General features: G+C 39.7%; 1 protein-coding gene across 4 annotated transcripts in view; it reads left to right on the forward strand.

The window, feature by feature from the left end:
- The window catches only part of LOC134225273 (putative aminopeptidase W07G4.4), a 73,043-nt gene that overhangs the window by 7,723 nt on the left and 39,611 nt on the right, over positions 1 to 25,709 (forward strand). For 2 of the 4 annotated variants that reach the window (XM_062705242.1, XM_062705218.1), the window contains exon 2: positions 5,550 to 5,658. In XM_062705242.1, coding sequence (XP_062561226.1) covers positions 5,648 to 5,658 — 11 coding nt within the window. In that variant the 5' untranslated portion in view covers positions 5,550 to 5,647. Of the gene's footprint in view, positions 1 to 5,241; positions 5,487 to 5,549; positions 5,659 to 25,709 lie in introns of those variants that run through there. The other 2 variants (XM_062705235.1, XM_062705225.1) reach the window with 2 other exon arrangements.

A 25,709-nucleotide genomic window follows, 5' to 3' on the forward strand; every position in this document is an offset into this window, starting at 1 on the left:
TCATCGGGTTTTACTTTTGATTTACATCGCTTTTGTTGTTTTGTTGGAGTTGAAATCAGCTTGATTTTCGCCATATCTGGACAATTGACAAAATACTTGCACACGTCTGCTTCAACATTTCCCAACTTTTTTGGCGCAATAAGCTGATTTACAACTATTGTTAACATCTCGTGGATAAAGGGCGGGCTCTTCTCCCCATCTATTGGGTCAATCTGGGAAACGAGGGCTACATTATAATATTGTATGTACGAACTTTCTTCTGGAAGGAGATTCTCTATTCATCCCGTGGATTCGCATAAGCGTCTTTGCTTATGGAACCACCCCACCCATTTTTGGCCCTTCATACAGGAGTCTGATGAAATACAAACAATAGCATAATTATGATCAAATCGTTTGTCAGATATGGCCAGTGCTATCGGCAGGTGCCTTGCTACAATAGATGGTAGTATCATCATCATCATCATCATCAATAAGCTGATTTACAACTATTGATTTAAATGCTGATGAAAATTTGCTGGCATCAGGATGGCTGTTGTTGCTGTTTTTCCATCGAATGATGGAAAAAAAAGTGCTCCAAGCAGTCCTGTGAAATATTCCTGGTTCGTAGGAACGAGAAGCCATATTTACAGTGGAGCTCCTTCCACAAGTGTTCTATAGCAGAAATGTACAAAATCCATCCTTCAATGAAGTATGGATTTCGTGACTGAGCGGGTAGATTGGGTTGATCTCCTTCCTGAACAAAAGTGAACATATTAATTAGCGAGCAATCGTTAGCCTTTTTGTTGGAAAATACCATTTCCAAAGATTCGCAGGCCTGAGGAATAAACCGCAGTTCTTTCAACTTCTGTTTCATGCTCTTCAGGAATATCCAGTGCGGGGATTTTGCTTGAATTGGCCTCTTCAGTTCCTTTGAAAAATCATTATTATCTTATAATATTTTAATACATTTGATAATAATTTAAGGCATACCTTAGTTTCATTAAATGTACTGGAGTTCGCGCAATCAAACAATTTATCGAAACTTGCGCAGTAATTCGCTGTATTTAAACATTCTTCAGAGAGTCTCCCTGTATCGACGTACGTCCGCAGTCCTGCACTTACGGACTCACTTAGCGTTTGTGTTGCTAAATTTACTCTCATCTCTGCAAACGGAGCCAATTTGATATGGTTGTATGTTAGTTTCGGAACTGATCGAGGGATTTGTTGAATATCTTCGTTGTAGAGTTCTATTATGTGTTTGAATTTGCAGACTTGTCCATCGAATATAGCATTATTTCTCAGAAGGTTGTTCCTGCTTGACTTAAATAAATGAGGCGCATCAAATGCACAAAAAATTTTCGATTTTTTGTAGATGAACCATGTTTTTTTTGTAGTTATGTTAAGCGATTTGAATAAAGATCTGTTGATCGAGCTTTGATCACACACAATTAGTTTTGGTATCAAACCAGTATCCGACACTAACTTGACGGCCTCTTTAACAATTGTTTGAACACGGTTTGAGTTGGTTGACGTGTGGTTGAAAAAATATCCGATTGCTTGCTTGAAACCCGATTTCATTGATTTCACCATGAAAGTTAATGCTGAATTCGCACGTTTATCAATATCAATTTTCTGTTTCCCAACCTTAAAGAGATAGTGTAATGTTATTAGTAGTTTTCAACATACCATTATTTTTTTAAAGACAGTATTTGTATAACATACATCCTTGATGCTCATTTTCTGCTAATGAACCGTACCTCAGTAATGTAAGAACTTATGAGAAAGAGGATCTTTTATTTTCTTAGGTTCTATATAGATGAAATATGTGCAAGCGCAAACAATTTTGAGTTCATACTATTCCTCCCTGAGCCTCCGTGGTTAATATATCATAACCAATACTTCTTTGAGCAATGATAGAAGTGCAGTATGCAAAATTTTCAATATAACAGGCATAATTAAATGCCGTTTACTATGTTTACAAAAAATGGGATTCTTATACGTTCATTTTTAAGATGAAACAAATTTGCTACATTAATGTTCTTTCTTTTCTCCAACTCGTATGCGATCATAGGCAGTAGATTAAAGAAATACTAAAGATGAATGTATTTATGTCTTTATTATTTCGAGCTCATCATGTTATTCATTCTTATGACAGCTTTACAAAGTTTTTATTTTAATTCATTCAAAATATTTTACCAAAGCTAGCATCTAGAATGATGTTATTTTAAATAAAAATTGAATGTGATGTCCTTAAAATATATATGCTGCAGAGAAAATACCAACCTTCGTAGGAAATCCTGTGAAATAATCTGTTTTGGCATTTGCCACATAGGTTAGACGCTGAGATATCGACATTTCATCCAAAAAAATAGTTACAACTCTTTCATCTAGCGGTAATGTAGCGGCTTTGACTTTTAAGAGCTTGAAGATAACTTTTGAAAACCCTTCTTTTACTTCTAATCTTGAAAGCCACCTTTTGATGGTTCCAACAGACGGAAGCGAAAAATATTTCCGTATTTGTCGATATGCTTTACCGGAACAATAATGTAAAATGATTGCCATGTTTTTTATCTTGTCGAAAAATCTTGATCCGCGTAACTTCCTTGGGGGTGAGTTGAAGGAGTCGTGTGCGATTGTACGACAATTTGCGGTAAAACATTCCGCGGTTAACCAATTCGCGGTTATTTTCCTGAGTGGGACAGTCAAGGCATTGTCCTACTCACTCCCATATTTTGTCACGTCTTCAACCCGGTTTTGTCACCCAAACAATTTTGAAAGTTTTAGTCGCTCTTTTTATTTTTATAAATAATACCGCAAACAACAATGATTTTCATATAAGTCATCGCCGCCTGTGGTTTATTATAAATCGGACTACCTGTCAAGGATTTTTTGAGCCTTTTCTACAAGAAATGACGGGTACCGTTCACGCATTTTACCATTCCAAGGCATAAACTGATTCATATTTGTGAATTCTCGCTTAACTTTTCAAAAGGACCTAAGTAACATTTTTTCATGAATTAATTTGAATAGCGCAATCAACAGAACAACATGAAAGCTATTGATTGCAGTATTCAAATTAATTCATGAAAAAAATGTTACTTAGGTCCTTTTGAAAAGTAAAGCGAGAATTGTCAAAATATTGTTTTTTTTTTCGATTTTGTCACATTCCATTTCCATATTTTATCACCCCAAAATTCATCAAGGGGGTGATAAAATCAGGATATTACAATACTGTATATCGTCTATAGGAGTTTATTTTAGTTGCAATACTGTCTGGTAGGTCTGTTTACTAGTTCTACGAAGATATGATCAAGTATTAGACAGATTAACGTTTTATTCATTCAAATGGATGATTGGAAGTTTACGGGAAAAACCTTCGTAGAAACCTGAAAGTATTAATCTAAGAAATCACAAACATCTTTAAGCCCGCATGAAATCTAATCCACGAGGGGTTCTGAACTCCCCAAAGGATTTTTTGACGATCATATACGATTATCTGGGAGTAGACCACTACGATTCATAGAAATTTCTGAAAGTTTCTGATCCTTTTTATAGCGAAGATTGTCGAATTAATGTTCCTCTCCTTATCCTACATTGACCATCGTTTTGATTGAAAGAGCAACTAGCAACTACGAACTGTACAATCGTGTTAATTGAAAAAAGCAATATTTGTTGTGAAAATAGGTGGAAATTTCACAAATTATGTGAGGATGCTGTCCGGAAGGTCCGAAAATCCATAGTTTTTCATTTTTTTTATTCTGTGTTACGGAAAACCAAATCAACCACGTTCTAATCGACGGTAAATACTTCTCCGACATCACGAACGTCCACACTTACCGTAGTGCGAATATTGAATTCGACCACTACCTCGTTGCAGTACGTCTGCGCTCAAAACTCTGGACGGTGTACAACACGCGTCGGAGTCGTCCGCCGCTGCAAAACATTGGGCAGCTACAAGACGGTAGACTAGCCCAAGACTTCGCGCAACAGCTGGAAGTGGCACTCCCAACGGAAGAGCGTCTAGACGCAGCGTCTCTTGAAGATGGATGGAGATATATTCGATCCGCCATTGGAAGCACCGGAATCGTAGAAGAATGCAGCATGGGAGAGATTGATGCAATACCGCACGAGGGCGAACAAGGCACGATACAAACGGGCGCGGAACGATTTTTGGGAGGAAAAAGCGCCAGCAGGAGGATCGAGACCGTAAAGAGACGGAGCAACTTTACCGCGCTAATAACGCACGAAAATTCTATGAGAAGTTAAACCGTTCACGTAAAGGCCACGTGCCACAGCCCGATATGTGTAAGGACATAAACGGGAACCTTCTTACAAACGAGTGTGAGGTGATACAAATGTGGCGACACTACGAAGAGTAACCTGGAAGCGGTAATGAACCTGGGAGCTTGCGCACAGGACATGTCTTCCGGCTCCGGATCTCAAGGAAATTAAGGAGGAGATCGGCCGGCTGAAATACAACAAAACCCCTGGAGCTGACCAACTACCAGGAGAGCTATTTAAACACGGTGGTGTGGCACTGGCTAGAGCGCTGCACTGGGTAATTATTAAGATTTGGGAGGGTGAGGTTCTGCCACAGGAGTTGATGGAAGGTGTCGTGTGTCCCGTTTACAAAAGGGGCGATACACAGCAACTACCGCGCAATCATAATGCTAAACGCCGCCTACAACATACTCTCCCAAAATTTTATGTCGCCGACTAACACCAATCGCAAGAGATTTCGTGGGGCAGTGCCAGGCGGGATTTATGGGTGAACACTCTACCTTAGATCAGGTGTTCACCGTACGTCAGGTACATATTGCATAAATGCCGCGAATACAGCGTGCCCACACATCTATTCATCGACTTCAAAGCCGCATATGAAACAATCGATCGGGACCAGCTATGGCAGCTAATGCACGGAAACGGATTTTGGATACGGTTACGGTTGATCGGTTGAATTTTAAATTAAGATGATAATGTTGTGTTCATTATCAATTGATTCCAAAATATGAAAAGTTTTCGTGCCAACGACAACCCTCATATTTTTCACACCTGAGAAGTTATCAATTGATAATTCCAATCATTATCGTATGAGAATTATTCAGCACAACCCTGCTAGCAACGATTCAAAACTGTATTTTATATGAAAATGTTAGATTTCATTAGATCACCAAATGGTTAGTCACGCCTGTAAGCAGTACTCAACTGCTCCTATTGCACGTACTAGTCGATATATTACGCCACATCTCTGGGATGGGGTGACATACACTCATTCAATCCTTTCTTTATTGGATTTCCATACCACATTCCGCACAACCGTTATTTTTCAATCCCTAACCAGCATTGTTGTCCAGTCAACAACAAGCCAACAGCGATCGATCATTATTCAATTTGTGCTGTACGCGTTACAAACGATAGAGCTCTCCTGGCTAGCTGTTATCGCCCTCCTGGTATAGGTACCTACATATTTGAAAGACTATTATTAAATCCCGATTTTATTATCTTCGGTAGATAAAGACATGTTGTTTTCTACTGGTACTGCTGATACTAATGCAATTGTAATTTTTCAGATCAGTTGTCAGTCTCGGTCAGCGTAGCGACAGTGGCGGAATCGTTGGAGCAGTTCGAAGTGACTTGGATTGTGAGTGCGGCGAGATCAATTGCAGCCATGGCAGACAAGTGAGTGAGATTGTTTTTATCACTAGTACGAATGTAGCATGTGTTTGGTACAATTATTGCGTTACACGTTGATATGTGGAATGAATGGAAAAATGTTACTACTACTCAATTTCCTAATGTATTGTTAAACTATAAAACATTGATAGCGAAAGCAGAGATTAACAAAGTGAAAACATTTAGGATAATCAATACATTGCATTGGTGTAACAAACTGCAATACATATTGCGTACCACAGCTATAATAGCTAGAAGGTTTTATTTTATATGTAGTATTTTTTACTTACCTCATATTTAAATTTTTACTTGTCATTAGGCGAGTAAGTAGTTTCCCATTTAATTCCACCACTTGATTGTAACTTCACATATACGTACTTCGACCTCGACAGTAAGACCATCTTCCTTGGTCCGCACTTGACTCGACTTGAAGTTGCAAATCAAGTGTTGAAATTGAACGAGATACCGTGCATGAACAAAACTTTGCGCAGAATACGTTTAAAACAAATTTTGAAATATAAATACAAATTGTCACCATAATATATTTGTTAAAATAATAAGTGAATGTATCTTGCTGCTGTTAAATCACACATTTAGCATTTTAATAGATAACAACTGTACTGAAAACAGTAAAAATGACCAAAATGGCTTGTTATAAGAACAAATGACAAGTGACGATTCACCCGAAAAACTTAATTTTTGTAAATTTTTACATTTTACGACTGGTTACATATGGAATCAATAATTATAATATTGTCATCTGATGAGAATTTGATTTGTTATTAATGATTTTCCCTCAAATAGGTTGTGCGCAAAGTTAGGAACGATATTTTCAAAATTAGTGATATGTTGCCGTGAATCACATATTTGTCCCATCTTTGCTGGATTTCCTATTCATTTGGGACAATTATGCAATTCACGGCAGTATATCTTATCAGAAAAGAGTTTGCGTAAACAATAACGATTGTCAACTGTTGTCAATGTACCTAAATGAGGTTATACATACATCAACAGAAGAAACAGCATACTAAGTATCAACCGCCTAAGACGAGTTAAGTAACTCCATTTAATTCCACCAATTATTCCGATATCTTTGCAGATACGTATTTCGTCCACAACTGTGTGGTCGTCTTCAGTGTCTCGTACTTGACTCGACCAAGACCAAGTCCAAGGTGTAGATCGCTAGTTCTGTACTCAAGGACGGTTTGGATAACCATGAATATCCCAAAACCATCTTATCATGTCTTTTGATCTTCAGGTGGATTACATATCCAAGATTGGAGTGACGAAAAAGCTAGCATGGTAACAGTAGATTGCATATTCTGGATTCAAGGATAGTTTGGATGATCTAGCACATTCCAAAAAATATGTTTCAACTTTTTTTTTTGTCGTTTCTCTATTATTAATCACAAAAACAAATGGAATATATCAAATTTTCTGGTTAATACAGTTAAAAAAATTGGGGCTGAAAGAGTTAACTAAGGGCTGCAGTGGAGAAATTGAGAGGTCTTACGAAACGAGTTAGCCTTCACATATTCATGAGTTCATACATGGATTTTTGCAATGGGGGTGGTAGAATAGATTCCATATTTTCTATGCGCCCACATGCATTGCATGAGTGTTCACAAATACTATCCATGTGGGTCATAATATCCATGTGTGAATTTGTATGCAATTATGTATGTGCCGACGCATGATATTCATATTTTAAAATCCATGGATTTTTGCCATAAAGTATGTGTCGATTTTCCTGAGTGTTGACTTATTCAACTAATTTTCAAGTAGCGAAATACTGTTAAATGTGTTTTCCCTATTCCAAGTCAATTAATCAATTTAATTATTAACAATTTATAACTATGTCAATAACAAAAAGTATTCGAGTTTTTATAAACTAGTTTCGATGCATGCAAGTAGGGTGGTCGGTATTGGCCATTTTTGACAAATACCGGTATCAGGTATTTGTTGGAGTTAACATCGGTAATACCGGTAGAATACCGGTAGAATACCGATTTTTTGTGAAAATTTCAGGTACTAAAAGAAAAACTTATGATTTGGACTTTTGGATGAAAAACAATATTTGTTGACAAACTTCAGATGTTCAGATCATTGCATGGGGAAGTGGGGAAAATCCGACCCAAAAAGGTACCTATTTATTGCGGCTACTTGATGCTTGGAAGTGGCCTATTTGCCCCATAATTGGAAGTGGCCTATTTTCCCCATTCACCCACGAAAATCGTAGTTTTTCTATGACAGCTTCAATTTAAAATCAATTTCGACTAACGATTTCTGTGTTTTCTAATGCGTATTTAGTAAAAAATACGAATGGTCTAAATTGTATATAATCCGGCATTGGACTGTCATTAGCAATGGCTGTTTTGCCCCATTTACTTCTAAAAGTCAATTTATCATATGATCACTTATACTTAAAATCGATTTTGGCTAATTATTTCTATGATTCCTAATGCAAATTCAATAGGAACTACAAACGATATATATTCCAGCCTTGAATCGTGACTAAAAATGGCCAATATGCCTCATTTAAAAAAAAATCTTATTTTGTATGACCGCCAGGTTTTTATAATAAATTGCGGCTTGGTATTTCTATGTTTTCTAATGCTAATTTGTAAGAAAATACGGTTGTTACATAGGGGCAGTAGGGGCAATATGAACATACGGGGCAATATGAGCCACCCTCATTTTGAGCTTATTGACAAGTTTTATCATGTAAAAGTTATATGATCTTTAAGAGGATGCTCCACATATGCATCAACGTGAAAACTGCATTAAAATTCATTTCAAACATGAAAATACACTTGAAAATGTAAATTTTCGCTGCATAGGCAAAATTATTATAAGATTGGAAGTTCATAAATAAGGTTTTGACACAAAACTGATTAAAATACAGGTAAAAAATACACCACAATCAAAAGATATATTAAAATTGAATATTGTGCACACATGTTTGTATTGATACAAATCTGAATTTATCATAAAACTTTTTTTTCCCAAAACCAGTGTCTATGGGGCAATATGGGCATACCTGCACAGAGCAAGATATCAGGCCTTAAAATGCGAACAAGTTCAAATTTCAATAGTCAAATATAAGAATATTATCATATATGTAAGATTCATTACGGATAAATTACAACAGCGCATTACTGCGATTGAAACAGAAAAAATGACCATTGACCAATTGAAATGTGGCTGTTCAAACGGTGAAGAGTGGAAAATCGGTTCAGTCCGCTGATGTGCGGTTTTTTAATTTTATTTGGAATTGAATACTCACAGCTTTCATTTTTCATTTATTTAGTCTACATCTATACAGATAACACTGAATCAACAATTTGACGCCACAATACACGGTTCGAGGCCGCATCTCTCCATCCTCGAATACGCCCCACGCTCGCCAAGTCGTTCTGCACCTGGTCTGCCCATCTCGCTCGCTGCGCTCCACGTCGTCTCGTACCTGCCGGATCGGAAGCGAACACCATCTTTGCAGGGTTGCTGTCCGGCATTCTTGCAACATGCCCTGCCCATCGTACCCTTCCGGCTTTAGCTACCTTCTGGATACTGGGTTCGCCGTAGAGCTGGGCGAGCTCATGGTTCATTCTTCGCCGCCACACACCGTCTTCTTGTACACCGCCAAAGATGGTCCTAAGCACCCGTCTCTCGAATACTCCGAGTGCTTGCAAGTCCTCCTCGAGCATTGTCCATGTTTCATGTCCGTAGAGGACTACCGGTCTTATTAACGTCTTGTACATGACACATTTGGTGCGGTGGCGAATCTTTTTCGACCGCAGTTTCTTCTGGAGCCCGTAGTAGGCCCGACTTCCACAGATGATGCGCCTTCGTATTTCACGACTAACGTTGTTGTCAGCCGTTAGCAAGGATCCGAGGTAGACGAATTCCTCGACCACCTCGAAGGTATCCCCGTCTATCGTAACACTGCTTCCCAGGCGGACCCTGTCGCGCTCGGTTCCACCCACAAGCATGTACTTTGTCTTTGACGCATTCACCACCAGTCCAACTTTTGTTGCTTCACGTTTCAGGCGGGTGTACAGTTCTGCCACCTTTGCAAATGTTCGGCCGACAATGTCCATGTCATCCGCGAAGCAAATAAATTGACTGGATCTGTTGAAAATCGTTCCCCGGCTGTTACACCCGGCTCTCCGCATGACACCTTCTAGCGCAATGTTGAACAACAGGCACGAAAGTCCATCACCTTGTCTTAGTCCCCGGCGCGATTCGAACGAACTGGAGTGTTCGCCCGAGATCTTCACACAGTTTTGCACACCATCCACCGTTGCTTTGATCAGTCTGGTAAGCTTTCCAGGGAAGCTGTTCTCGTCCATAATTTTCCATAGCTCTACGCGGTCTATACTGTCGTATGCCGCCTTGAAATCAACGAACAGATGGTGCGTTGGGACCTGGTATTCACGGCATTTTTGAAGGATTTGCCGTACAGTAAAGATCTGGTCCGTTGTCAAGCGGCCGTCAACGAAGCCGGCTTGATAACTTCCCACGAACTCGTTCACTAATGGTGACAGACGACGGAAGATGATCTGGGATATCACTTTGTAGGCGGCATTAAGGATGGTGATCGCTCGAAAGTTCTCACACTCCAGTTTGTCGACTTTCTAGTAGATGGGGCATATAACCATATCCTTCCACTCCTCCGGTAGCTGTTTGGTTTCCCAGATTCTGACTATCAGTTTGTGCAGGCAAGTGGCCAGCTTTTCCGGGCCCATCTTGATGAGCTCAGCTCCGATACCATCCTTACCAGCTGCTTTATTGGTCTTTAGCTGTTGAATGGCATCCTTAACTTCCCTCAAGGTGGGGACTGGTTGGCTTCCATCGTCCGCTGAACTGACGTAGTCATCTCCTCCGCTGCCTTGACTTTCATTGCCTGTACTCTCAGCGCCATTCAGATGTTCCTCGTAGTGCTGCTTCCACCTTTCGATCACCACACGTTCGTCCGTCAAGATGCTCCCATCCTTATCCCGGCACATTTCGGCTCGCGGCACGAAGCCTTTGCGGGATGCGTTGAGCTTCTGATAGAACTTGCGTGTATCTTGAGAACGGCACAGCTGTTCCATCTCCTCGCACTCCGCTTCTTCCAGGCGGCGTTTCTTCTCCTGAAAAAGGCGGGTCTGCTGTCTCCGCTTCCGTCTATAACGTTCCACGTTCTGCCGGGTACCTTGCTGCAGCGCGACCGCCCGCGCTGCGTCCTTCTCCTCCAGAATCTGTCTGCACTCTTCGTCGAACCAATCGTTCCGTCGACTTCGACCCATATACCCGACGTTGTTCTCCGCTGCGTCGTTAATGACTGCTTTGACTGTATTCCAGCAGTCCTCAAGAGGGCCCCATCGAGCTCACCCTCTTCCGGCAACGCTGCCTCGAGATGCTGCGCGTATGCAGTGGCGACATCAGGTTGCTTCAGTCGCTCTAGGTCGTACCGCGGCGGTCGTCGGTACCGAACATTGTTGATGACGGATAGTTTTGGGCGCAGTTTAACCATCACCAGATAGTGGTCAGAGTCGATGTTAGCGCCACGATAAGTCCTGACGTCGATAATGTCGGAGAAGTGCCGTCCATCAATCAGAACGTGGTCGATTTGTGATTCTGTCTGCAGTGGTGATCTCCAGGTGTACCGATACGGGAGGCTGTGTTGGAAGTAGGTGCTACGAATGGCCATATTCTTGGAGGCGGCGAAATCAATTAGTCGTAGGCCGTTTTCGTTCGTCAGCCGGTGAGCGCTGAACTTTCCAATAGTCGGTCTAAACTCCTCCTCTTGGCCAACCTGAGCGTTCAAATCTCCTATGATGATTTTGACGTCGTGGCTTGGGCAGCTGTCGTACTCACGTTCCAGCTGCGCGTAGAATGCGTCCTTATCATCATCAGTGCTTCCGGAGTGTGGGCTATGGACGTTGATTATGCTGAAGTTGAAGAACCGGCCTTTGATCCTCAACCTGCACATTCTCTCGTTGATCGGCCACCACCCGATCACGCGCCTTTGCATGTCGCCCATCACTATGAAAGCTGTTCCCAGCTCGTGTGTGCTGCCGCAGCTCTGGTAGATGGTATGATTACCTCTAAACGTTCGCACCATTGATCCCTTCCAACAAACCTCCTGCAGCGCTACGATGCCGAATCCACGGTCCTTGAGCACATCGGCGAGTATGCGTGTGCTCCCGATGAAGTTGAGAGATTTGCAGTTCCACGAACCGAGTTTCCAATCGCTAGTCCTTTTTCGTCGCAGTGGTCTTCGCCGATGGTTCCGGTCCGTACTCTCTTGTTGATTGTTCGTTGCTTATGATTTTTTAAAGGCTGGCTTGCAGGGCCTGACACCAAACCCCCTAAATTTCCGGAGGACCATTCCTCCTTATTTCCGGTGGACCATGGTGCACAGTTTCACTTAGAGTCCCTCGCTGGCACTCGGACGATGATCAGCCGCCCCTAACATGGAGAACAGACGCTGTTGTGAGCCGATCCTGACATGGAGAACAGACGCTCAATAAGATTTGCACCTCCGGAGAGGAGCAAACCCCCCCTTCCCTGTCAGCATACGACCATAGTTCCCACCGGGGTTGGTTACCCGATCTTCCCTAAGGTACTAAGGTACTCACAGCTGTTGTAGGAATATCATATTCTTCCATATGATACTTTTTTCGACAAAATAAACGTTTTGGATGGATGGCCCATACTGCCCCAAATGGTGGCTCATATTGCCCCGTATAGTCGGGAACACACATTGAAATCAATACATTTTCAAAAGTGCATTCCAACAATTTCCAAACGCATTTTTCGTCATTCATCGACGTAATATGAAAGGTAACATTCTCTAGTATAAGTCAACTGCATTTGAACGATATTTTTTTGAGCTTTTCAGCGCTTTTCGGAGCGATTTACTTAGGTGGCCCATATTGCCCCGATCACCCCTATTCCAGCCTTGGATCATGACAGCAAGTGGCCGTTTTGTCGCATTTGTCTCTAAAAATCATTTTTCTAGCACAGCTACTATTTGAAATCGATTGCGCCTTACTACATATTTCCATTTTAATTATTGAGAAGAGCGGAAAACTTCCTGAGGTGTGAGGCTACTTTTAGCATTAGAAAACATAGAATTAGCTAGCCGCAATAGATTTGGAAGTAAATGGGGCAAAACGGCCACTTCCAGTCATGATTTCTTTCAAATTAGCATCAGAAAACGTTAAAATAATTAGCCACAATCGACTTGAAATAGTAACAGTTTTAAAAAAAATTCGAAGGTTAGTGGGGCAAAATGGCCACTTCCAGTCATGATCCAAGGCCGGAATTTATACCATTTGTATTTTCTACTAAATTAGCATCAGTAACACAAAAATTGTTAGATTAAATCGATTTAAAATTGTAGTTGTCATAGAAAAATACAATTCCAGGGGGTAAATTGGGCAAAACGGCCACTTCCAGTCGTGGTATAAGGTCGGAATAGATTCTGCTCGGCCACTTCCAGTCATTATTCAAGGACGAAATACAGGCCGGACTCGATATACCGGAGGCTCGATTATCCGGAGAAAATGGCTCGATTATCCGGAGTAATATTTTTACCAATTTTCAAAAATAGAAATATGTATTATCAGTGTGTATCCGTAACGTATCCAATATGTGCAAGACACCTAGTAATGATAGTGCCTTTCTCGCTATCCTAAGGGACTGTTCACAAATTACGTAACGCTTTAGAGGCAGGGAGGAAGTCAGACCAAGCGTTACGGTCCGTACAAAAAATAAACCTTTTATAAAAAAAGGGTTGCGAGAAAGAGAATGAGGTATCAAAAATTATAAAATTCATCACAAATTACGTAACGCTAAATTTGACGATTTTGAACCTCCATCTTCCCCCTCGTAACACTTTTTATATGGAAGGTTTCATTGGTTTGTATGAATCGTATCGCACGGTCCCACCGGCTGCCTCTCCTTCCAGCGTTTCGTAATTTGTGAACAGCCTCAATATTTAAATGAAAAAATGGTTATTTCGCCAACGATGGTCGATGTATAGATTCAAACACTGAAACTAAAAAAATCTTGTGTTTAGGGAACATCCATTAATTACGTTACGCTAAGATGGGGATCCCCTGAAGTGTGAGATACCTCATACAAAAAGTGTGACATAGGAGGGAGGTGGATTTAAAATGGACATTTTTTGCGTAATTAATGGATCTTCCCTTAATTAAGAGATGAATATTTTCATTTTCGAAAGAATCAGTTGGCGACGTGCAAATACTGACCGAGCTGAATGTAGACGAATCTTAGGTACTGCAGAAGCCTTAGTTTGAATAAATCAAATGAAATAAATTCCGTTGTTAGAATGTCAAATGGTGCTATGCAATGGAATTTCCTGTGGTTACGGTGGTTAGAGGTGTGCGCCGTTGCCATAGACAGTTTATGGCAATCCCGTTGAAACTCCGTGAAAAGGCTATTTTTCTTGAAAATTCCTTACATTTTTTTCGTTCAAAAATCGAAAAAGCTTTTCGTAAAAACTAAGAACTTTTAATGAAAATTCTGAAGAATATCCTTCGAAATCTCGAAAACACTACCGTTGAAATTCTGAGTAAATTTCCTTAAAAATTAGAAAGATCTTTTTGTAGAATTTAAAAGAAAGAAAGACAGGATCACCAGAGCTCGCACAGACTGAATACTTAACACTTAGCATTAGACAACGGACAGTACATTCACACAGCACCTAGTGAACAAATGGAGCGATTTCCTTTTTACGAAATATTTTTTTTCTAACTAGGGCGGGAATCAAACTCACACTACATGGCTTGCAAATACGCTTAGACGACTGACGCCACTAACAATACAAATTCCAGACATTTTCCGGGTAAATTATAAAGAATTTCCTTTGGAAATCTCGAAAAATTACCTGCGTAAATTTCCAAGGATTTCCTGTTGAAATCCACACAATTTCACTTTGAAATCAAATGTTTTCACGGGGAAGAGCCGTTTGTTGTTTGGCCGAAATGAATATATGGTGTTGTTTGCCCAAAAAAATCACAAGAAAATTCTGTTAAATTCGAAGCATGCATGCCACCGGGTCATAGGCAAATTCCTAAGCAATTTCCCGTGAAAATTTCAAAGACATTTCCTTTAAAATTTTAGAGAAATTCCTGTTGAAAATTCGAAAAAAAACTTGGAAGAATCTCCTGGGACAGCTCATTAGATTTTTCTGGGGAAATTAAAAGGATTATCCCGGTAATGTCTTAAAATATCCTAAAAAAAGCTTCGCGTTACCAACGTAATACAAAAATCGTCAAGCCATCGCCGACCAAAATTATGACAAACGTTGCCGCCGACGATTTTCGGATCGGCGCAGACCTCTGACGGTAGTCATAATCCATGAACGGACTAACGGGATGTTTTATTAGATGTTATATAACCAAAATAAAGATTATTTGAGCAAAAGTTAAATTTTCAGCAACAACAAAAAAATGGCTCGATTATCCGGAGGGTTCGATTATCCGGAGTGAAATTTTTTTCAACACTCCGGATAATCGAGTCCGGCCTGTATATTGCCTGATTTTCTCAAAATTGCACGCGGCAAACGCTTCATGATACAAATACAAATTGTATTTTATTTCAAATTAGCATCAGAAGCATTTAGCATTTAGGAATGGTATTTTTCCGGTGCAGCAAGTAGCCAAGACTGTCAAAAATCAGTGTCAAATACTTGCCCTTAACCCCCTCAGATTCATAGTAGGAGAATTCCTTACGGATTGCATCCAAGGATCCAACGTATTTGCCACCAGCAACGCAAGTGTTTTGCTCTGCTACAGTCTCTTCACAAGTTGTTCTTTAAACGATAAACCAGAAAAGAACATCAATAGAGGCATCTTCTTCGTACCGATTGTCAGGTATGGTCGTTGTCTCAGTTTCAACAATCGCATCAGAAATGATTAGACGCTTCAAGATCCCGTCCGCTTGCTTAATCAAAGTAGCTCTGGATGCCTCGAAGAAAATGCCAAAATCGTTTCTGATTAATTGCTTCACGGCAGAATTATTCAAAAAATCAAAAAGATCGGCGTATTTAACTCGTCTCTCTTGGATTCGTTCCTTAAAAGCATCGAATAAGTGGCAGAAATTTCTGTGGTTTGATTTGATAATTGTTCCAACATAAATTGAAGCGCCACGCCAATCATCACTGAAGTTGAATTTGTATTAAAGCTTCAACTCATGGATCCCTTTGTGCATAGATAACATGTTATTCTAGCGTACCTTGACAGCCAGTCACTATTTCAAATTCTTTTCCAAATTCAGAACGGACATATTTTTGCAGAAAATCGTTTTTCACAGGTGATCTCCGGGAAAGAACTATTACGGCTCGTACCTTTTTCATAATTTCATACATTGCGGGAAAGTTCTCGACGATGTCAACAATGTTCATTGAAGAAAAAAGGTCATTCGCAGTTTCACAGATGCCTAAGAGAATGAAGCAACAGGTATGATTAATGACGATGTTGATCGATTTTTGTTGTAGCGTAAACGTCGTCAATAATGCTTACTCGGGCAAAGTTACTAATGCGCGCATTTTTGTCTTTACTGCTTGTAATCGAATATTTGTCCCATCTAAGCTGGATTTCCTATTTATATGGGACAGATATGCGATTACAGGCAGTTGAGCTGATACATGTAGGTGAAAATTATTCGAGGTTTTTTATACTGACAGCAACATTTCAAATACCGAAAATACCGTTATTTTCCGTCTCTAAAACCGGTATTTTCGGTACCAAAAATTGGCCGGTAATACCGGTTTCGGTACTACCGGTTAGACCACCCTAATCTAAGGATATCAATGAATTGCTAACTATTTATTACTAATTGTAAGGACCAACTGGGGCTTATTCATATCATAGAAGCAACCTACCTTTAGAGAACGGAAATTGCAAATACAAAAATTAATAACTCAAACTAAAAAAAAATTAAGTACGTGTGCCGTAGGCCAAGAACGGCTCTTTAACAAATGGCACAGGCTAACACCGCAGTGCGATCCGCTAGCCGCTCGGCAGACTCTTCCATCCACTAGTCGAAAAGTGATTCATCATTTTTTTTTCGGCATCACGCTGCTGTCGGGACCGGCTGTCTCGAAAATCTTTCGCCGGTCAATGCCCGCATTTTCCCGGGCCATGCAAGGCTTTCTCCTGGCTAGGAGCGGGCGGTAATCGTCGGGGAGGAAGAGAATTGGTTTTGCCTATTATTTCAGGCCCACCTCTGGTCTAGGGAGAATGATGCAAAAATTCCGTTAATGACCATGCTGCGGTCTGAAGAAATCGGGCGGGTAATAAAATCTTGTGCGAAGGCTAGAACATCGTCTGGAGATGGCCTGCCAGACTTTGCGTAGAGTCATTTGGAGAGAGGCCGGGCCGTTAATTTTCAGGGTTCTTTCTCCCTCTTGATACGCACTTTTTGGCTACAGACAGCGCTGCTGGTATTTTGTTTGCCGAAATTCATCGTATCCCCTTTTAGAGTTACGAAAACCAGCTTAGTTTTGGCAACATTGGCTGGCATGGCAACAAGCGCACTGAAACTCGTGCGAAGCCAAAGAACGAATTTCGCGGAGAAATTCGTTGAGTACCATCATCTAATCCAATCTTCCGCGAAAGCCTGCCATAAAGCGAATCCCATTCTTGATGATGATTACATCAGCTGACAGAATGGATGATGCCGCTTTGGGTTGAAAAGAATTGAGAATGAAGCATTAGAACCCATCAGGCTCTTAGTGCCCGCGGGAATGAAAGAATGTGAGGTAGAATTTGGAAAGAAGAGCACGTCTGCTTGATCGCGCGCACACGCTACCGGATGGCCAAGTAAGACCGAGAATTCAACTGGGAACCGATCTGTGAGGATGAATAATTGGAAGAGAAATGGCCAACTGGTTAGCCAATAATGGATTTTTTTTCCGCCTGGGCAAGGGATCGCTCCGTTGAAACGGACCTCACGTCAATCGATTCTGTCCGATAGCAGATGATTGAGAAATTGGGTGATTCCCAGTTTTATTGGTGGTTTCTGCGGCTGGTATCGTTGTTCTCGATATTTTTAATTTTTGATAAAAAGGCGAATTAATTCCTTACAAGCGAGGAAAATCAGATGTAGTGTCAGATGAGGGTAGCCCGAGAAATGATTAATCCAATTCTGCGAAAAATTCTGTATGTTGAAAAATTTACGAAGAGCCGAATCAATGAAAACATTTTTTTTTTTTTTTTTTTTTTTTTTGACTAATTTTATTTGCTAATTATCTAATACATGCATTCATCTCTTAGACTAGGTGTTCCGTGTTTTGTTAACACTATCATCCTTATTTGCTATGTTATATTTTTAGTTATTATTAATACATTTCAATTGCCTCTGGCAGTTAGAATATTTCCTCTGGTTGAATTGAACCATGTAGGAATTACAATGTTTTCTACTTAAACTAAACTTAACCTAATTTATACTAAGGGTACAAGGAGCTAATCGTTGCAATAGAAGATTGCAACGATTTTTATCTAAAATTGGAAATTATTTTGTTGGACATTTGTTGCAATGTCTCAATATTAGAAATTCTATGAAGTTCATTGGTACTATACCACGGAGGCAACTTCAGAATCATTTTCAGAATTTTATTTTGAATCCTCTGAAGTGCCTTCTTTCTGGTATTGCAGCAACTAGTCCATATTGGCACAGCATACAACATGGCAGGTCTAAAAATTTGTTTGTAAATCAAAAGTTTGTTCTTAAGACAAAGTTTTGATTTTCTGTTTATAAGTGGATATAGACACTTAATATATTTGTTACATTTGGCTTGAAGGCCTTCAATGTGATTTTTAAAAGTTAATTTTTGATCTAGCAGAAGTCCTAAATATTTAGCTTCGCTAGTCCAATTAATTGGAACCCCATTCATAGTGACAATATGTCTGCTAGAAGGTTTCAAATAAGAAGCTCTCGGCTTATGTGGGAAAATTATAAGCTGAGTTTTGGAAGCATTCGGGGAAATTTTCCATTTTTGCAAGTAAGTGGAGAAAATATCCAAACTTTTTTGCAATCTACTACAAATGACACGAAGGCTACGCCCTTTGGCTGAGAGACCTGTGTCATCTGCAAACAAAGATTTTTGACACCCTGGTGGTAAATCAGGTAAGTCAGAAGTAAATATGTTATACAAAATGGGCCCCAGTATGCTGCCTTGGGGAACACCAGCTCTTACAGGTAATCTATCAGATTTAGAATTCTGATAGTTTTCCTGCAGTGAAGCGATCTGATAAATAATTTTGGATCAGTTTAATAATGTACAGAGGAAAATTAAAATTCATCAATTTTACAATCAAACCTTCATGCCAAACACTGTCAAATGCTTTCTCTATATCAAGAAGAGCAACTCCAGTCGAATATCCTTCAGATTTGTTGAGCCGAATTAAGTTCGTAACTCTTAATAACTGATGAGTGGTTGAATGCCCATGGCGAAAACCAAATTGCTCATCAGCAAAAATAGAATTGTCATTAATATGAACCATCATTCTATTTAAAATAATCTTTTCAAACAGTTTGCTTATTGAAGAAAGCAAACTGATTGGACGATAACTAGAAGCCTCAGCTGGATTTTTGTCCGGCTTCAAAATTGGAACAACTTTGGCGTTTTTCCATTTATCTGGAATGTATGCCAATTGAAAACATTTGTTAAATAAATTAACCAAAAAGGATAAAGAGCTCTCAGGAAGTTTTTTGATAAGTATGTAGAAAATACCATCATCACCCGGGGCTTTCATATTTTTAAATTTTCTAGTAATAGATCTCACTTCATCCAAATTGGTTCCCAACGAAGGGTCAAAAACATTCTCTTGATTGAGAATGTCTTCGAAGCTTCGTGTAACCTGATCCTCAATTGGACTAGTGAGACCTAGACTAAAATTATGGGCACTCTCGAACTGCTGAGCAAGTTTTTGAGCCTTTTCGCCATTTGTTAATAAAATTTTATTTCCCTCTTTAAGCGCTGGAATTGGCTTTTGAGGTTTTTTAAGAATTTTCGTTAATTTCCAAAAGGGTTTCGAACTGGGATCCAACTTCGAGACATTATTCTCAAAGTTGGTATTTCTCAGAATGGCGAAACGTTTTTTAATTTCATTTTGCAAATCTCGCCAAATAACTTTCAACGCGGGATCGCGAGTTCTTTGGTATTGCCTTCTTCTCACATTTTTAAGACGGATCAGTAGCTGAAGATCGTCGTCAATAATAATGGAGTTGAATTTAACTTCACATTTCGGAATTGCAATGCCTCTGGCTTCGACAATTAAATTTGTCAAAGATACGAGAGCATTATCAATATCACTTTTGGTATCGAGATGAATATCAACATCAAAATTCCTATCGATATACGTTTTATATAAATCCCAATCAGCTCTATGATAATTAAAAGCAGAGCTGATTGGATTATAAATTGTTGTGAGATTTCAAATGTCACAGGAAGGTGATCAGAGTCAAAGTCAGCATGAGTTACCAATTGGCCACACAGCTGACTTGAATCCGTTAAAACTAAATCAATTGTAGAAGGATTTCGACTGGAAGAAAAACAAGTTGGTCCATTGGGATATTGAATAGTATAATATCCCGCAGAACAATCTTCAAATAAAATTTTACCATTTGAATTGCTTTGAGCATTATTCCATGAACGGTGTTTGGCATTGAAGTCACCAATTACGAAGAATTTTGATTTGTTGCGTGTCAGAATTTGAAGATCAGCTTTCAACAAATTCTTTTGCTGCCCATTGCATTGAAAAGGCAAGTAGGCTGCAATGAAGGAAAATTGTCCAAAATTTGTTTCAACAGAAACTCCCAAGGTTTCAAAAACTTTGGTTTCAAACGAAGAAAATAATTTATGTTTGATACGTCTATTAATGACAATGGCGACCCCACCACAGGCGCTGTCAAGACGATCATTTCTGTAGATAAAATAGTTTGGATCTCTTTTAATGGAGAGTCCTGGTTTTAAATAAGTTTCTGTTATAATGGCAATATGCACATTATGAACTGAAAGGAAGTTGAATAATTCATCTTCCTTACCCTTTAGAGAGCGGGCATTCCAATTTAGAACTTTCACACAATTATTTAGATCCATTGAAACGGAGTCCGATAACAATTTTTTGTGTGTACTTTATACCAACCTGAACAGCTTCAGGAATGGTATTTGCTTTGAACATTGCATCAATCATGTGATGCAATTGTTCAGTTAAAAAATCAAAATCGGAAGCAGTCATGCTACCTGAATCGGCAACATGACCATTATTTTCCGTTGGGACATGGGTATAAACCTCATTTTGAGAAAAGAAATTTGGTCTACCAGCAGCGATGTTTGCATACGTAGGTACATTGGAAAAATTGGAATTTACTGAAGTGCTTGCTACCCGTTGACGAGCGGCAAAATTTGTTTGTGAATTGTGGTGGGTATGAATTGCTCGACCGGTAACCGGTTTCGAAATTTGAGCGTTTGAAAAATTTCTACCCGTCGAATCTGGGATCCGATTGGAATTTCCCGTCATCAATTTTGCACGGGAATTCAAAACTTTTTGCGTGAAGGGCATTCCCAGAAATTGGATTTATGATTGCCCCCACAGTTTGCGCACTTAAATTTATTGGAATCTTCTCTCACAGGACATGCGTCCTTGGCGTGAGAGGTTACACCACAAATCATGCATTTAGCATCCATGTGACAATGTTTGGTTCCATGACCCCACTTTTGGCACTTACGGCACTGGGTAGGGTTTTGGAAATTTCCCCCAGGCCTGCGGAAATGTTCCCATGTAACACGGACATGAGACATAATACAGGCCTTTTCCAAACTTTTCATATTATTTAGTTCACTTTTGTTAAAATGAACTAAATAAAATGCTTCTTCTCTCCAGAATGGGATTTCTTTTTCATCTTAATTACTTGGACTGGTGAAAATCCAAGTAATTGAGAAATTTCAATTTAATCTCATCCAGTGATTTGTCATCACTGGGGAGACCTTCAAGACGACTTTGAACAATCGCTCAGTTTTGTCGTCGTATGTGAAGAATTTATGGCGCTTCTCAGTTAAATAGTGAAGAAGACGTTTGCGATCGTCAAAGGATCCCGGCAAAACGCGGCAGTCACCCTTCCTAGCAATCTGAAATGAAACCTTGATCCCCTGAAGGTTACTCAAAATCTCATTCCGGAAGCCAGAAAACTCGGCAACAGATACCACAATTGGCGGAATCCTTTGCTTTTCGCATGAATCGAATCACCTGGGCTAGAGGTAGATTCGATTTGCTCAATATCATCATTAATCAAATCGAACTGATTGCTCAGTTCGATTGGAGAAGAATTATTTCCGATATTAGAGTTAGAAGGAATATCTGAATTCTCCAGCTTCCTTCTATTTTTCCGCGCTTGGGCAGGACGGTCTTGAAACCTTGTTTCTTTGAAGGAAGTGGAGAATTCAGAGACTCCCCTTCCTCTTGTTTTTATTAATGCTCATGGCTGAGCGTGGAGACGTGACCTTCTAAGAGGTTTTTCCCAGAACGGTGTCCCTGCAGGATTACCACCGCTTGTCGGAATTTTACTTCCGCAAACGGGTCCAACGTAAAACGAAGGCACGGGTCCTTGCAAAGATCGTAACGGGATCAGTGGGTACAAATAGCGCTAAGAAGCACCGTTGAAATTAAAATAGCTTCGGGTAGTATTAAAAACTTCCTTCCGCAAAGAGAGAAAGAACCGCACAGCACGAAAGCACGATGCGGTCTGAATGAAAACATTAATTGAACCGTTTGTTTGAGAAACTGCATATGTGACATTTTTGGCTAAAATGAGATATATTCATATATTTCATATATTCTGAATCCTCGTCCAATAATACGTATTCTGGCCAAAATACGAAAAAAAAATTTTGCTCGGAAATGTATGAAGAATGTTTCGTTTGTTTGAGGAACTACATATGTGCTACATATATCGCCTCCACCTCCTACACTTATTCGCTAGCAAATACAACTTTGTTTTAGCTAGGAGATACGACATTTTCTTCAAATTTATTAAGATTACTTCTTCAGATGGAATATTTCCAACTGTCTTTAGAGTCTATGTTAATCACTTTGAGTTATAAGCTGCAAGCACCTTCTTTGTAATAGTAATATTTTGGGTTCAACTTACGTCGCGATGATGATGGGTCAAATGGGATGAGAATGGGTCACTGTTTCAACCACTTAGAATGCTTGTAGATTGGATTGAATGCATCTGAGGGCAAGAAGACTAAAATATAAGAGACCCTTTTGAACGATTTTGCTCTACGATTTCTAGACTGCCGGTGAGACCAATGACCCATTCTCACCCCAGACCCATTGTCACCTCCGATGACGGTATTTTTAAAATCATCAGTGAACAAATGTTGAATAGTAGGTATTATGCTGGCATTTTCACCTATTTTCCACAGAATTTTAACAAGAAAAGTTCATCGCATATACTTCTGAACATTTGGCAATAGATATCTAACAGAACATTAAATTCAATAAGAACCGAAAACAAGATGCTTAGTATACCAGTGGAATTTTTTTTTCTTGACTGCCATTGAGAATCTCAAACATAAGAATATTATCGTCAATTGTATTAACTTATTAAATTCAAAACTGTTCAGATTTAGACTAAAGAAACTCAACTGTTCAGATAAGTTCAGATTTCTATTCCATTCTAGGGATGGCATACAGGCTGCTTTTCGCCTTACATATTCAAAAAACGTATCGTGCGATGCATTTCAAAGGCAATTCGATGGATGGCGAAGAAAATTATGAAAAGTGTTTGCATTTTTCCTAATCCATTTTTCTCAATTCCGATTCTTTTGCTATCACCGACACCTGTGTTACTGTAACTCAAGCATTTCATTTTTGATATTAACATTGATTTTATTCAAAAACTCGAAGAAAATTTTTTCATATTAGTAAGCAAAAAACGCAAATGTGTGCAACACGATTAATTCGCGAAGGGATCTCTGTTGCAGTATTGTTCAATAAACTAGAATTTCTACAGAAAAAGTTTTTAATTCAACTGTGTTTTGCAAATATTAAAAAAGGAGGACATTTTAGCGCAAAAGGAGGACATCTGATTTTTGATGAAAAAGGAGGACATGTCCTCCTTAAGGATACCATATGGTCACCCTAAGTACGAGACACTGAAGACAACCTTACTGTTGAGGTCAAAATACGTATCTGTCAAGGTACAATCAAGTTTTGGAATTATTTGGGATGGTACAAACCAGTGTAGACATTCCACTAAAAAGCTCAACATATTTTCTTAACAAAAGATTTGGTGCCAACTCGATCAAAAACAGTATTCTGTTATGATATGGAAATGCTAATATCATCTTCCAAACTTGGACGTACATGTTCATGATAGCATTAGAGGCGAAAGTATAGAATTGATAGTTCCGTTAGGATACGGCAGGCATGAAGAATGTTTTTATAGAAGTCGATTTGAAAGCGAGCGGAGGGCAATATTTGTGATGGCACATATCACACGACCTTCCTTCTGCCAAGCTCCCGTATGAAGGGGGAGGGAAGAATATCAGTGTGGAAGCTGATATATCTCCACTGGCAAAAGGAAGGTGGTTTGACTTGCTCATATGCCATCGCGTGCGGAAGGATTTGCTATCGACGAGTACTGTCTCCAAATTTCTAATATGACATCAGCATTTAGTCGAATAGGATTTTTATTACACAGTTCTGTTTTCTCATTGCGTGCAGTTGATGTTGATTATGCTTAAGTTGAAGAACCAGCCTTTGATCATAAACTAGCACATTTCCTCGTTGAACGATCACCACCCTATCACATGACTCTGCATATCGCCCATAACTGTTTAAGCTGTTCGCAGCTCGTTTGGGGTTTTTCGCGGTTCTGGAAGATGGTAAATATGATTACTTCTAAACTGGGAGGGAGAAACAGATACGAAAAATGTGTGTGTCAAGCCGAGTCGAAATCTAGCTGTCTGTGTGAGCCGAGAACGAAACTCTCGGCAAGCAAATTTTTGAAGGCAATATAACAACAATAACACGCAAAACAGAATTTAGTCATTTCATGTGACGCCTACGTTGATTGTTTTTTCTTGTTGAAAATTTACTTGTTGCATGACGACAGTAAATACTTAATTTGATGTGTAGTATCGAGAGCTCCCCCCCAGCTTCCAAATGTTCCATTCCAACACACCTCCTGCAGCGCTACGATGCGAAACCCGCGGTCCTTCTGCAGATCGGAGAGTATGCGTGTGCTTCCAATGAAGTTAAGAGTTTTGCAGGTTCATAAACCCAGCTTCCAATCCTTAGTCCCTTCCCGTCGCGATGGTCTTCGCCGATTGTTCCGGTCAGTATTCTCTTGTTGATTGTTCTTTGCTTAGGGCTGGCTTAAAGGGACTGACATCAATCCTTAAATTTCCGGAGGACCTTTCCCCATAAATTCCAGGTACACCATTGTGCACAATTTTGCTTGGAGTCGCACGCTTGCACTAGGACGATGATCAGCCGCGCTTACATGGGGAACAGACGTTGTTGTGAGCCGTACATAGGTAGACAGGTGCTCGATGGGTTAAGCTAGTGCGCTTTGGTAAAACCTGCTTGCGGATACATGCAGCTTTTTATAGAAGTTTAACAAAATCCTTTGTCAAACCTTTCCGCGACCTAGGCAGGGAAGCATCACAGTCCCTGTTGTATCTCCATCGAGTTTCAGCAAACATGTTTTTTTGCCGAAATCTCAGTAAAATTTCGGGAAACATTTGGCTGATAGGCTGATAGTCAGAAACATTCAGAAATAAATAATTTTTCTTGCTGAGGTTCGGCTTTTAAGGTTAAGGCCGGCACACAATGCATCCGAAAAGTAATCCGGAAATTTGACAGCTAGTTTAAATATATGCAGTTAAACACAGCAACGCACAATGCATCCGGAATGCGTTTGCGGTTGATACTAAGACTAAAATAAAAACTCCCCCTAAAAGAAATTTCCATAAAAAATTTAGGAAATTGACAATAAAGAAATCAGGGTATGAGCAATAAATGAAT

Source organism: Armigeres subalbatus, chromosome 1 (assembly GCF_024139115.2).
Source record: "Armigeres subalbatus isolate Guangzhou_Male chromosome 1, GZ_Asu_2, whole genome shotgun sequence".
NCBI classification, from domain to species: domain Eukaryota; kingdom Metazoa; phylum Arthropoda; class Insecta; order Diptera; family Culicidae; genus Armigeres; species Armigeres subalbatus.